This window comes from Rhinopithecus roxellana, chromosome 21 (genome assembly GCF_007565055.1).
Source record: "Rhinopithecus roxellana isolate Shanxi Qingling chromosome 21, ASM756505v1, whole genome shotgun sequence".
NCBI lineage: Eukaryota > Metazoa > Chordata > Mammalia > Primates > Cercopithecidae > Rhinopithecus > Rhinopithecus roxellana.
In genome coordinates, this window is record NC_044569.1 from 34,187,909 (window position 1) to 34,202,250 (window position 14,342).

The 14,342-nt window shown below is 44.4% G+C and overlaps 1 protein-coding gene and 1 long non-coding RNA gene across 2 annotated transcripts in view; both read left to right on the forward strand.

Annotated features, from left to right (window-relative positions):
- LOC104656988 overlaps nucleotides 1-13,953 on the forward strand; it is a 33,885-nt gene extending 19,932 nt beyond the window's left edge. The window contains exon 2 of the long non-coding RNA XR_747213.2: nucleotides 12,348-13,953. This is a non-coding gene — a long non-coding RNA (uncharacterized LOC104656988). The remainder of the gene's footprint in view (nucleotides 1-12,347) is intronic.
- Nucleotides 2,088-2,657, forward strand: LOC104656987 (NADH dehydrogenase [ubiquinone] 1 beta subcomplex subunit 5, mitochondrial-like). Its single transcript, XM_030925714.1, has 2 exons — nucleotides 2,088-2,208; nucleotides 2,365-2,657. The coding sequence occupies exons 1-2, from the start codon at nucleotides 2,088-2,090 to the stop codon at nucleotides 2,655-2,657; spliced, it is 414 nt and encodes a 137-aa protein (XP_030781574.1).
- Nucleotides 13,954-14,342: the final 389 nt, after the last annotated feature.

Below are 14,342 nucleotides of genomic sequence, written 5' to 3' on the forward strand. Positions count from 1 at the left end.
TCACCTTGGTTTCAGCCCAGAGGACCCACTTTAGACTTCTCCAGGACCATAAGGGCATAATCTGCATTGTTTTAAGTCACTACGTTTGTGGTAGTTTGCAACAGCAGCCATAAGAAACCACATAGAGGAAGAGGGATGTAGAGAGGATGTGGAACGAGCCTGAGTACCCCACATGCCTGCCCCGAGCCTGAGTGCACTTTTCCCAGGCCCAGGTGCAGCAACCTGTCCCCAGCCACCTGTCCCCAGCTACCAGCAGGGGCCTGTGATATTGGTTTCCAAGGGCAGCACAGGCAGCCTCGGCCAGGGTTCTCCTCACCTCCACTGCTTACCACCAATCTTTAAAGACTCTGGATACATTAAATATTGTGTAAATTCTAGGACAGTATTTTTCAGATGTGGGATCTGAGAAGCAGCTCCTCAGTAGGGAACCCACTTAGAGTTCTTCACCGAGGCGAGCAGAGAGGCCACACACAGCACCCATGAACAGGAAACTGGGCTAGGGAGAAAAATATTTGTTAACAAGAGATACTTTCCAATAATATTCTGAGTACTGTACTACATGAGGATGAGCCCTACTTTAAACATTCAAAACAGAAGAAAGTGACTGAAAGCCATTCACTGAATGAGCCAAAAATAATTGTCCAATAGGCTTGGGATAAAGCCAGTGAAAGCACGGAGCAAAGCCCACAGAAACACGGGAAGACTGGATGCACATTTATTTTCAACTTTGTAGCTAACAGACCAAATGAAGTTGGCCCTCCCTGTCCTGCACCCGACACTTAAAAATAAACCAAAAAGGAGGTAAAATCTAGTCCCCCAAGGTCAGAGGAGTAGAGACTCCCAGTGGCTCAGAGCATAACCGTCGTTCAGCCAGATTCTTTACTCAGAAAATAGATACAAGACTTGATTTATTTTGGGGTTTGTGATGGGGACTGTGGCCACAGGAAAGAGGACCAGGGATTGTTGGGTTGAACTCTACACATCATTTATCCAACAAGCTCTGAGCACCAGTGCACCAGGTGCTATGCCAGGAAATGAGATACAAAGGTCCAAGAAGCAGTTCTGGGCCTCCAGAACCCCACCATATGGAGTAGAGGGGAAGGAAGTGAAGCACCCAGAAAGATGTAAGTAATTACTTATAACAGAAAGTGTGGCCGAATAACTTGAGACCCTGTGGGACATACTTGGTGAGCAACTGGTGGTCTTGTCTTGCTCGGCACACTGCTTGGCTCGAGTGTGCAAGTTAACAAAGCTCTGAGGATATCCTGGGGAGAAAGTGGTTGCTTCTGCTTAAGAGGAGATTTGGAGGGTCAGAGAGGGAAATCATAGGAATTAAACAGCTGCCCTAGGGAAAAGTATCTTGGAGAAAGAATAGAAACATTTTAAAGGGATTTTAGAAATTCATGTGGTTTGCAATATAATATCCTTCTCCATCTTTTCAGACATATTCATAAAATTGACATTAGTTTTCCATGCTTCTGGAGTTTGTGGAGGGAGTTTTGAGTTGCAAGGATATGCTAGGTCTATCAGTTAAGATTCTGCTTAGGCTATGTAGAACAGAACTATCCAAAATAATAGTAGCTTAAATGACATGTGTATTCCTCTCTCATGTAAAAGCAGTCCAGAGCTGATATGGCAGGTCCATGATAAGATCCAGGCTCCTTCAAGTTTTCTGCTTCACTCTCTAAGCAGTGGCTTCCATACTTAAGGAAACCTCTTCATCTATCATAGCTGCTGGAGCTCCAGTCATCACATCCGCCTTCCAGGCAGCTAGAAAGAAGAGGGAAGGGTGGCTGGGCGTGGTGGGTCATACCTATAATCCCAGCACTTTGGGAGGCCGAGGTGGGCAGATCACTTGAGGTCTGGAGTTTGAGACCAGCCTGACCAACATGGAGAAACCCCTCCTCTACTAAAAATACAAAATTAGCCGGGTGTGGTGGTGCATGCCTGTAATCCCAGCTACTCGGGAGGCTAGGTGAGGAGAATCACTTGAAACCAGGAGGCAGAGGTAGCGGTGAGCCAAGATTGCACCATTGCACTCCAGCCTAAGCAATAAAAGTGAAACTCTGCTGTTGCTCGTAGTAGCCATGGTGGGCATGAGTTTGTTGCGACGGGTTTCGGTTACTGCAGTGGCAGCGCTTTCTGGCCGCCCCCTTGGCACTCGACTAGGATTTGGGGGCTTCCTCACTCGTGGCTTTCCGAAGGCTGTTGCTCCTGTTTGACACAGTGGAGGCCATGGGATTAGACTATTTGTCATCAAACCTTCTGGATTCTATGACAGCCGTTTTTTGAAGTTATTGAGATTCTGCTTTGCATTGACTGGGATTCCAGTAGTAATTATCATAACTCTGGTGAATGTATTCATTGGTGAAGCTGAACTAGCAGAAATTCCAGAAGGCTATATCCCAGAACACTGGGAATATTATAAGCATCCCATATCGAGATGGATTGCCCGTAATTTCTATGACAGTCCTGAAAAGGTTTATGAAAGATCAATGGCTGTCCTTCAGATTGAAGCTGAAAAGGCTGAATTACGGTTAAAGGAGCTGGAAGCACGAAGATTGATGCGTATGAGAGGAGATAGACCCTGGTATTACTATGAGACAATTGATAAGGAACTTACTGATCATTCTCCAAAAGCAACTCCTGACAATTAAGCATTTTTTTCCTCCAAATACAAAGTATGTTCTCTTTGTTGGAAAATAAATTAGTAAATATATTCTGTATTTTTGCTCTCCGTGAAAAACAAAAGAGCTTCTGACATTACTGTCTCTCAGTGTTGGTTCAGATTGAGGCTTTCGTTTAGGAAGTTTGGCTTCCAGTCCACAAAGAAGGCTTAATATGTACTAATAAAAACTGGAGAAATAGGAATTTGTGAACTCCTAAAGTTGTAGCAACTTTTAAAGGTTAGTGTTTTATTTACCTGACAAATGGAAGTTATAGAAAAGAAGTTTAATTATGTTAAGCACAAGTAATTATAGTATTTTGTACAAATGCCTGTGTTGTAGATGTCTGTATTATTGAGGTACAACTCAGGATTTTAAGTTCCATAAAGTATTGAACCAACTCTGTAATGTTAACTCCTTAATAAACAGATTTTCAATAAGCAAAAAAAAAAAAAAAAAAAAAGGTGAAACTGTCTCAAAAAACAAAACAAAACAAACAAACAAAAACAAAAAAAAGAAAGAAGGGGGAAGGGCAAAAAGGATATACCGATTCTCTCAATAAACTTAGGCTTCTGATATTAAGGAAGAAGAGAATGGCCGCTGAAGGCCAACTGAACAGTCTCTGCTTCACTCAGCCCAACCTATAAATGGGAGTGGAGTAAAAGCAAGAGGGGCAGCCCAAAAATCCCCATGTGAGTTACAGATGTGACAAAGCTGCTGTGACGAGATACAAAACGTCTATGAGACCATAAAGGCAGTTGGAGCTGACTCGGATTGCATGGGCTCTGAGAGGCTTCCCAGAGGAAAGTGCACAGTATTCAAACTAAGCCTTGAGGCATGGATGAGAGTCCACCAGGTGAAAGGGGAATGGCATTCCAGTGGAGAAATAACCAAAGAACAGAAACTAAATGGCACTTTCCAAACCCTCACCCCCTGGGCTCTTCTTATGCCATTTCTGTCCTGACTAGGTTTCCTGCAGTGGAAGCCTGCAGCCCAAGTGGCTCTGCAGGTGGCCCTCGGAAGTGACTAGCAGCCTGCTTATCCCCAAAGCCCAAGACCAAGCCCCAGGCCTTGCCCGCACTGCAGAGCCTCTGCAGGATTGAGCCTGCACGCCACCCTCTGGCTCTCCTCCCATCTCCATTGCTGCTGCCTCTCCTTCTGAAGAGGGAATAACTCAAAGTGTTGACAACAGCACCCCCAGCCACATCTGGAAACCTGTCCCCAAACAGCCAGAATGGAGGATTTGAATCAGCCTGCTCTGTGAACCCACAGACCTGGACTGCCACAGTCTTCTCACTTCCAAAGATGAGTCTCTATGCATGCATGAACTTCATAGGACCAAGTTCTTTTCAAGAAACACTCTAGTTCAAGAAAATCTAAGTGTGTGTGTAAATGAGGCCATGGGTATGCTGGTTAGCTTGATTTAATCATGCCACATTGTAGACATATTTCAAAATATCACATTGTACACGTGTATCAAAACCATGTATCAAAACATTACATTGTATGCATGTATCAAACACGAATATAACGTAATGTATACAATTATGATTTGTCAATCAGAAATTAAAATATATATATATATATATTGAGATAGGGTCTGTGTCACCCAGGCTATAGTGGTGCAGTGGCACGATCATGGCTCACTGCAGCCTCAACCCTCCAGGCCCAAGTGATCCTCCCACCTCAAACTCTGGAGTAGCTGGGACTACAGGCCTGCATCACCATGCCTGGCTAATGTTTTGTATTTTCTTTTTGTAGAAACAGGGTTTTAATATGTTGCTCAGGCTGGTGTCAAATTCCTGGGCTCAAGCAATCTGCCTACCTCAGTCTCCCAAAGTGCTGGCATTACAGGTGTGAGCCACTGAACCCGGCCAGAAATTTTAAAAATTAGTTTAAAATAATAAATAAATTCAGAGAGATGATGAGGGAACTGCATTCCTGAGACTAGAAGAACGAACACAGGCCTATCAGTAAAAACCTCCTCCTATTTCTTGGCTCTTTGCACATATTACTTAAGGCGTCTGGCCAAGACTTTGCACCATTTTTCCTTCCATGCTCTTTTTCCTGTTGACTGATTTCAATTTTTTATGTATTCCGCATGAAATCTATTATCATAGCCAGGTGTGGTGGCTCATGCCTGTAATCCCAGCACTTTGGGAGGCTGAGGCAGGTGGATCACAAAGTCAAGAGATCGAGACTATCCTGGCCAACATGGTGAAACCCCATCTCTACTGAAAATACAAAAATTAGCTGGGCGTGGTGGCATGCGCCTGTAGTCCCAGCTACTCGGTAGGCTGTGGAACCCAGGAGGTGGAGACTGCAGTGAGCTGAGGTCATGCCATTGCACTCCAGCCTGGCAACAGAGTGAGACTCTGTCTCAAAAAAACAAAAACAAAACAAAACAAAACAAATCTATTATCATATTCATGTATTGCAAACACTTTCTTCTACTCTGTGGCTTTCCAAATCACTCTTACTGGTCATTTTTGAACATATAAGTGGTTGATTTTAATATAGCTCAATTTATCAAACGTTTCCTTTACGATTAGTATACTTAATGTCCTATTTAATATATCTTTTAGTACTCAATACAGGTATCTGCCTACAAAAACAAAACCCAGTCATCTTCAGAAGAAACCTGTGCAATAACATTTGTCTGTCCTTAGCTGAGTGACGGAGAAGTATTGGCATCTCTCTTCTCTAATCAGCACATCTTTTTATTGTAGTAAAATACAGGTAACATAAAATTTACCTTTTAAATAATTTTAAAGTGTACAATTCCATGGTATTAAGTACATTCACAATGTTGTACAATCATTACCACTACCTAGTTCCAGAACTTTCTCATCACCCCAAAAGGAACCCATGAACCAGTCCCTCTCCACTTCCGTCTCCTTCCACCCACTGGCAACCATGGATCCACCTTCCCTTGCTCTGGATTTGCCAACTCTGGCTATTACATATAAATGGGATCAGAGGACACATGTCCATTTGTGCCTGAGCTTCTTCTGCTGTGCATTATGTGGTCAAGGTTCATCCGCATTGTGGCCTGTGTCAGTGCCGCACTCCTTTTTACGGCTGGATGATATGCCATTGTGTGGAGAGATGGCATTGTTTATTCAGCTGCTGATGGGCCTTTGTGTGGTTTCCACCTCGTGGCTATTGTGAATGATGATACTATGAACACTGGCTTACAAATGTTTGTTTGAACATCTATTTTCAATTCTTTTCAGTATATACCTAAAAGTAGAATTGCTGGGCAGTATGGTAATTCTGTTTTTAACTTTGAGGAATGGCCAAACCATTTTCCACAGCAGCTGTACCATTTTACATTTCTACTAGCAGCATATGAGGATTCTAATTTCTCTACATCCTCACCAATACTTGTTATTTTCTGGTTGTTTATTATTACTATGGCTATCCTAGTGGGTGTGATGTGATATCTCATTATGATTGATTGATTGATTGATTGATTGATTTTAGACAGTCTTGCTCTGTCACCCAGGCTGGAGTGCAGTAGTGCGATCTCGGCTCACTGCAACCTCCACCTCCCAGGTTCAAGCAATTCTTGTGCCTCAGTCTCCCAAGTAGCTCGGATTACAGGTGTGTGCCACCACACCCGGCTTTTTTTTTTTTTTTTTTTTTTTTTTTTTTTGGTATTTTTAGTAGATATGGAATCTCACCATGTTGCCCAGGCTGGTCTTGAACTCCTGAACTCAGATGATCTACCCACCTCAGCCTCCTAATGTGCTGGGATGACAGGCATGAGCCACCGCACCCGGCTGTCATGTTTTGATGTGCATTTCCCTGATGACTAATGATGTTGAGCATCTTTTGGTGTGCTATTGGGCATTCACATGGCCAACACTGGCTGCGCCAATGAGAATTGGGTGTAGGTCCTAGGTGGCTTATACAATCAGCAATTTTAAAAAGCTGTTATTTCATTTTCAGAGGTCAACTAGAGGAACATGAATTTAATCTATACCACTTGCATTCTTTTTCTGCTTTTTTCTAAAAAATATGAAGTTTTCCTCTCATTCTGAGAACTTTTTCTCATATCAAATCAAATACATATCTGTCATCACCATGGAGGAAGGGTAAGAAAATGACTTCCATTGAGAAACAATTTTGCAACAACCCTGGACTTTTTTTTAATTGACTAAACATGTTGTCTCTTTTTCCAGGTAAGGAATGGCAAGGTTTTCTTCCATCTGCATGTTTGGCAGCCTATTTCTGTGTGGTACCCTTAGTCCCCAAGAATAAGCCATCAGAAGACCTGCATAGCTAAAATCAGCATTCATGGTGTGGGTCACTTCTCATTATAAAAATGCTAGTGTTGTTTTTCTGTCCTGCTGCCTCACACCAGGCACATTCTCCATTTCTCAAGGCAGATAATAAATATACAATTATGGCTTAAATGTAATTGAACAAATCAAGAAAATGAATATACTGCCTAGGTTTACAACTCAAAGACATCTATTCATGCTTGAAGAGGAGGGAAAAAAAATGAAAAACAACAACACAAAGATTACAGGCATGTGCCTAAATTGAATTTAACAATCCCTCCCTCATCACCACCTACTTGGGAGTGGTATAAATAGGGCATTCTCTTTTGCTGTCTAGGACTGCTTGATTTTTCTTTGAACCATAGAGATGAAATATCAATAATGAGACAGTTCTTGCACCATACAGACCAAGAACTTTCTCATTTGGAATCAAATATCATCCAGCAACTCTCTCTTAGAACCCAGTGCCTTCCACGTGAAGCCCAAACCAGATGATGAGAACACATGCAGGTGCTCAGGCGACGCTCCCAGGTGAACTAAACTTTAAGTCATCTCAGGCCAGGGAGCGGCCCTGGGAGGGAAGAAGCCATCTTGGAAGTGGATCCTCCTGCCTCATCTGTTCTAGACTCAGACATAGAAGGAGGGCTTCCCCACTGCAGGCTTTCCAAACTCTGACCTCCAGAATCTGTGAGCATAATAAAAATCGGTTGCTTTTATGTCACTAAGTTTGGGTGACTTTTTTACAAAGCAGTAGCAACTATGACTAACTGACACATGTATAATATTATGTCTTCAAATACACAGATGTTGCAGGTCTTTGCACTAACCTAAGTCTCCTTTCTATCCTTTTTTTATTTTTAAGACAGTTTCAGTCTTGTTGCCCAGGCTGTGGTGCAATGGCACAATCTCGGCTCACTGCAATCCCCACCTCTTGGGTTCAAGTGATTCTCCTGCCTCAGCCTCCTAAGTAGCTGGATTACAAGTGCCCACCACCACGCCTGGCTAATTTTTTGTATGTTTATTACAGACGGGGTTTCACCACGTTGGCCAGGCTGGTCTCCACCTGCCTCGGCCTCCCAAAATGCTGGGATTATAGGTGTGAGCTACCTGGCTCCTTTCTATCCTTTTTTAAAATTATGTAAGTTTCTGCATAAAGGATATCCACATTTTATGTTAAATGTATTGCTACTTTATTTTGTTCTTGTTACTGTTATAAATGGCAACTCTTTCAATTACATTTTCTAACCACTTGTTGCTTCCAGCAAAACTGCTACATTTAATACAATTAATTGGTTCTTTTTAATTTGGGGTTTTGTTTTAAATGTATCCATCCTAATTGAAACTTTATTCTTTGACCAATATCTCCCCATGCCCCCAGTCCTCATAACCACCACTTCATTCTCTGCTTCTCAGAGTCTGACTTCTTTGATTCCACATGTAAGCGAGGTCATGCAGGATTTGTCTTTCTGTGTCTGGCTTATTTCACTTAGTGTAACGTCCTCCAGGTTCATTCAGTGAGTTTTCTGAAAAACAAATTCTTTTTGTTTTCTACTTAGACAATCGTATGACCCAAAAAATAATGACAGTTTTCTTTATTTCTTCTGGTACTTAAACTTTGATTTCTTTTTCTTATGTTGCTGCATGGGCTAGGACTTTCGTGCAGGGTGGTGAGGATTTCTTCCCACTGTGGCATTTTGTTTTCTATTTGCTTTTCTTTGTATTTGGTTCCTTTCATCATCATTTCCTGTTTTAAAAATTGAATTTATCAAGGTTTCTTTAGTTTTCCTCTTTCTTTCCTTGTTAGAAAGTTACAGTTTTGATTTCTATTTTAACACATGTTCCTACTTTTAAAACCTCTAAATGTGAACCTCCTACTTACTTGCCCCTATGGGTAGGCTCAACATTCCAGAATATTCTGTCCAGATAGCTCTGAATCAAATTGCTCTGGATGAAAAGATACCAGGAATAGCAGCCTTTTCCAATTCAGGGGTTCTGGTTTCTGGGGTTTCTTCCCAAGCTGTGGTGCTAAAAAAAAAAGGCTTAAGACAATTTGTCATATATTAATTCTTGTGTGTGATTTGTTATTCAACACTGATTCCACTCAGGATTATTGGTAAGGTGTATGTCACAGCTGTTTCTCTCTTTCCTACTCAATGGTCACAACACCTGCCTATGCCTGGGTGGCAGGTATTGGCCCCCGGTGAGTCGCTGCCAGATTCCCAGCTTCAAATGGCATCTAGCAAGCAGCCCACAACCCATCTCCCAATTTTCCACTACAATACTGGGGAGTATGAGCACTCTTATTGCCAATCTCCTTAGCTAAACTAAATAAAAACAACTCACATTTCCCTAAAATGGCATCCAAGTGGTCAGAACCATTTGGATATTTCTTGGTGAAACAGAAGATATACAAGCCATGAAAAGGATGGAATTTTAATTTTGATAATGAGTGACAGTTTGGCTTCTCTCCCAAAGTGGTCTAGTTTACTTGGATTTCCTAACTTAGCTCCTTTAGATTTTCCTAGCTAAGCTGAAAGTTTTTCCCTCCCTTTGGAAAATGGGTCTCCCTTGAATATGCTGGAATTCATTTCCTCTCACTCAAAATTAAAGCTAGTGAAAATTTCTATTATTTTCTGGAAAAAAAAAAAAAAAAACTACCCCCTCAGAATGTCTTCACTCAGAATTCCCTCCTACTTTCCACATCATTTTTTGATTATCTTAGTTCCATTCTTGTTTCCCTAAATTAGTCATTTTTAAGAGCTAAAACTTCTCTAGGTTTCCTACCACATGCTACGCACTTCTTTTTTTCTTGTGTGCTTGTCTCACTCACCGTGCTCCCAGAAACCAATCCTCTTCTTGGATCCACCTGTTGGTCATTGTTTCACAGAGGGCGTGGCCTGGCAAACATCTTAGACTGCAGCTGTCTTGATTTCACCCTCATTTTTGAAAGATAAGCTAGCTGAGTATACAATTCGAGGATGAGAGCTATTTTCTCTCATTAAAAAAAAGAAATGTTACTTGCTGGTGTTTAATATGGGTTGAGCATCTTTAAGCCAATGATCTGAAATGCTCCAAAGACGCTCAAAGACACCCTCACTGGAGGATTTTGGATTTTCTTTTTTTTTTTCTTTTCTTTTTTTCCTTTTCTTTCTTTTTTTTTTGAGACAGAGTCTCACTCTGTCGCCCAGGCTGGAGTGCAGTGGCGCGATCTCGGCTCACTGCAAGCTCCGCCTCCCGGATTCACGCCGTTCTCCTGCCTCGGCCTCCCGAGTAGCTGGGACTACAGGCGCCGCCACCAGGGATGCTCAGTGGGTAAGTATAATGCAAATATTCCAAATCCAAAAAAAGTCAAGATCTGAAATCGTTCTAGTGCCAAGCATTGTGGATAAGGGATACTCAGGCTGTATTGCCGATAAGAAATCTAGTATTACTGGAATTGTCATTCCATGGTAAGAGATGTGCTATTTTTCTCTGAAGTTCATCTTTGATATTTCATAGATATGATGAGTCTAAGTGTGAGGTTGCTTCTGTTTTTCCTGATTCAGACATCACATGCTTTTCAATATGAAGACTTAAGTCTTTCTTAAATTCTAAAACATGGCTGGGCATGGTGTCTCAGGCCTATAATCCCAGTGCTTTGAGAGGCCGAGGCAGGTGGATCACCTAAGGCCAGGAGTTCCAGATCAGCCTGGCCAAACATGGCAAAACCCCGTCTCTGCTAAAAAAAAAAAAAAAAAAAAAAAAAAAAAAAATTAGCTGGGCGTGGTGGTGAGCGCCTGAAATTCCAACTACTTGTGAGGCTGAGGCAGGAGAATTGCTTGAACTAGGGAGGCGGAGGTTGCAGTGAGCTGAGATTGCACCACACAGCACTCCAGCCTGGGCAATGGAGCAAGACTCTGTCTCAAAAAAAGAAAGAAAAAAAAAATCTAAAAAATATTAGCCTTTATTTTTTTCAAATACTTTGTCTTCTCCATTCTCTGCATGCCTTCCCTCTGAAGGAAGCTCTGTGGGTTCAATTATGTCTAAGCCAGTTTACATTTCCTCTGGGCATGTGTTGGAAGTTCTCCTTTCATGTCCCACGCTGTTCTGTGTCCCTCCTGCGGTTCCCTCTGCCGCGTCCTGTCCCATGTTCCTGGTGGCTTCTGCAGACCTGCCCTCCTGCTTGCACATGCTCTTAGTTACGGCTGGTTTACTGCGTGGTACATCAGTTGAGTTTTCATTATCACAACCACATCTCTTCTTAATAGAATTCCTACTTGTTCCTTTTTTAATTTTGCCTGTGCTTTTTTCATCCCCTCTCCTAAGACTTCAAGCACAGTTTTGTTGACATATCTTCCAGATTCTTCCAGGGTGTGCTTTATTCTCATTGCCACATCCAGTCACTGGCACTGGGCAGTTTGTTCCCCCACGTGATGTGTAATACTTGGCTTCAGTGTGAGCTAGTTCCATATGTAGACGTGCACCTGCCCTGGGGTGTGGGCCATCCACAGGGCTCCCAGGTTTCCTCATCTCTGGGCCAGTTTCCCATGTTCTTTTCCCAGCTCATAGGCAGTGTGAATTTGGAGCCCATACCTTCAACTGGCCCAGAATTCTGCCAATGCTTTTTCCACGCCTGGCCTAGAGTGGACGGGATGCCTCTGAGCTGTGTCCGCGGTCAGATGGACAGATTTTTCTAACTCCCAGATCACAGTTGGGGCAATCCTCCTGGCTCCCTCATGAATGACAAATCCCAGCTCTGGGTGGAGTGTGGGGCATGAGGCAGGGGACAGGGGACAGCTGTGGGCTCAACTCCTTCCTCCAGGCAGGTGGAGGCAGAGCTCTGAGCACTTTACAGTGCACTGAGTTCCCATCTTGGTTCTCAGCTGTGGCTTGGAGTTGCTTCATTCTGGCGCTAGGGAATTTCAAGCGAGGATCTGAATTTCCAAATGTTTTGTTATTTTATGGAGCATATTTATGTGTTTGCATCAGGGCCACTCTGTGACAGGTTGATCTCCGTATCAGCTCCACCACCATGGGGGTTATGGGGACAGAATTGGAATTCTCAGTTCATAATATAACCAAGTTGAGCTCGAAAGAAAAACCCAAGGACGTTACATCCTGGTGCTAACGGTGGGCACTTCGAGTCTGAGAACTGTTGCGTTTCCCTGGACCGTGGAAGGGGTCATCTCTGCCTCTCCTTCCATTTTCAGGATCAAACCTGTGCCTGGCCCCGCCTGGGTGCCCGCGCAGCAGACAGCTGCCCCTCACTCATGCTTTACAGATGTCGTCTCTAATTCTCATAACTTTTTGAAGTAGCTACGTTTTTTGTTCCTTTTAAAAATTTACTATTTTGTACTAAAATACATTTGAAATAAAATGTACCATCGTAACCATTTTTAAGTGTACATTTCAGGATGGAATACATTTGTGCCGTTGTGCAACCTTCACCACCTCCCATCTCCAGAACTCTCTCCATCCTGCAAAACTGAAACTCGGCCCCGGGTGCCCCTCCCCCTCCCTGCCCCTGGCATCCACACTCTACTTTCTGTCTATGATCTTCACTGGAAGTAGGTATGTACTTTGTCCACATTTTAAAGTGCAGAGCCTGGGACCCAGTGAGATGAAGTCCCTTGCTTGTGGTCACTTGATAGAAGACGACAAAGCCGGGCATCCCACCCAAGGTCTGTGTCCACAGCCCCCGCTTTGGTGGCTACTACACTGTGGCTTCTTTCAGTTGAGTGCAGAGGAGGAAGGGGGATTATACTGCACAACCTCAGTGGTGAGAGGAGATGAATGGATGGAAACTAAACGTAAGGAAAGTAAGGAATGGGTGAGCCTCTGGGAAGGGTGGCAAGTTCCCAGACATTCGAAGAATCGAGGTCCTGAAAGGATGAGCCAGCAGGGACAAGGCAAAGGGGACCCTGCCACAGCTGAGTGATGGCCTAGATGCTCGTTCCGGGTGCTGTCCATTCTGGGACTCTAGCGAAACGGTTTTTCTGTCTATTCAGAGTCTGCCATTCATTGGACTATAATGCCCCATTTCATCTAATTGATGACCCAAATAGCTTCAAGTAGCTCTCTGCGGGTGGCCAGCCACTGTGGAGGGTGTCCAGTTACAGGAGCAGAGCACACTGGATGCCTTTTCTCTTCCACAGTGGGCACTGTACGGTGGGTCCCCCCTCGTCAGGATTAATGAGAGCTTTGGTCGCAGGGCCCCCGCCTGTTGCCACGTGACAGTCTCATAAGCTCACCCGGGGGAGAGGGGAGAAGCCTGTCAGGCCACTGAAGTGGGCAGTAGAACCCAGGAGAGGAAGAAATAAAGGAGAGAGGGGGAGGGGGAGCAGAGACAGGGCCATTGAAAGTGTTTTCCAACAATGGACTTGGATTGGCTTCCCCTGCCCCTGTGGCAGGGAGCTCGCTGTGCCTGTGCGGCTACAGTACTGACGAAGAATTCATCCCTGTCCAAGGAGAGTGAAGTGGGTTCCATGAGGTAAGACCTGCTGGCACTCAGGGAGCATGGGGCCAGGCCTGTGTCCACGTATCACCAGCTTACTGAGGAGTTGTGTGGCCAGGTGCGGTGCAGTTTCTCTCAGTCGCGTTCAGAGCTGAGCTACCGGGTTCTGTGTGAGAAGGGAGCCCATCCCTGAGCCTGTGGGACAGGTCTCCATTGGTCAGTTGGAGTGAGTGGTCTGTGCCCCTCCTCGCCCCATGTGTCCTGGTTTGGTCTCACCTTGGCTTCCTGGCCTTTCCAGGGCCCTGGTCTCGTCCTCACCCTAAGGCAGGCCTCTCCACCTGAGGGGCCTTCACACTGAGATGCGTGCTGGCCTTCCCAGGACCCTCATCTCAGTGGCTCTAAGCTGTTCACCTTCACCCTGGATGCCTAGGAGGGCAGTGGATGAAGAACAAAGAGGGACAACTCCCTGCTACCAGCACCAGAAAGGCCTCTGCTGACTCCCTCAAGTCCTCTTTTGCAGATATCTACAAAAGGCCTTGAAAGAAAACAGAACTAGAATTATGAAGAAATCTCTGCTGTGGTGGCTGCTTTCACTCTAGTCCCATCGCCCCTGAGGACAGTTGGAAAGGACCTGTTTATCCTCTGTAGCCCTGGGGGATGCCTGCCCTAACAGCCCTGGTCCTCGGCTCCCAGCTGGGATAGCTGGAGGCAGTGTGGCTCCAGGCCATCCTCTCTCTGCACAGGCATGGGTTTCCAAACACAACCCTGGTGCCGTGCACGCAAAGGGAAGGCGATCTGCCATCCTGTGGCTTTTGTCTTAGGAAGGTCCTCCCCACTGAAGTGAGCACAAGGATTCAAGGATGAACAGTGGGAAGAGGATATAAAGCGGCGGCTTCATCCCAGACAGAGAGCATCTTCAGCTTTGGAGAATGCTCTTGAGGCTGTCTACAGCTA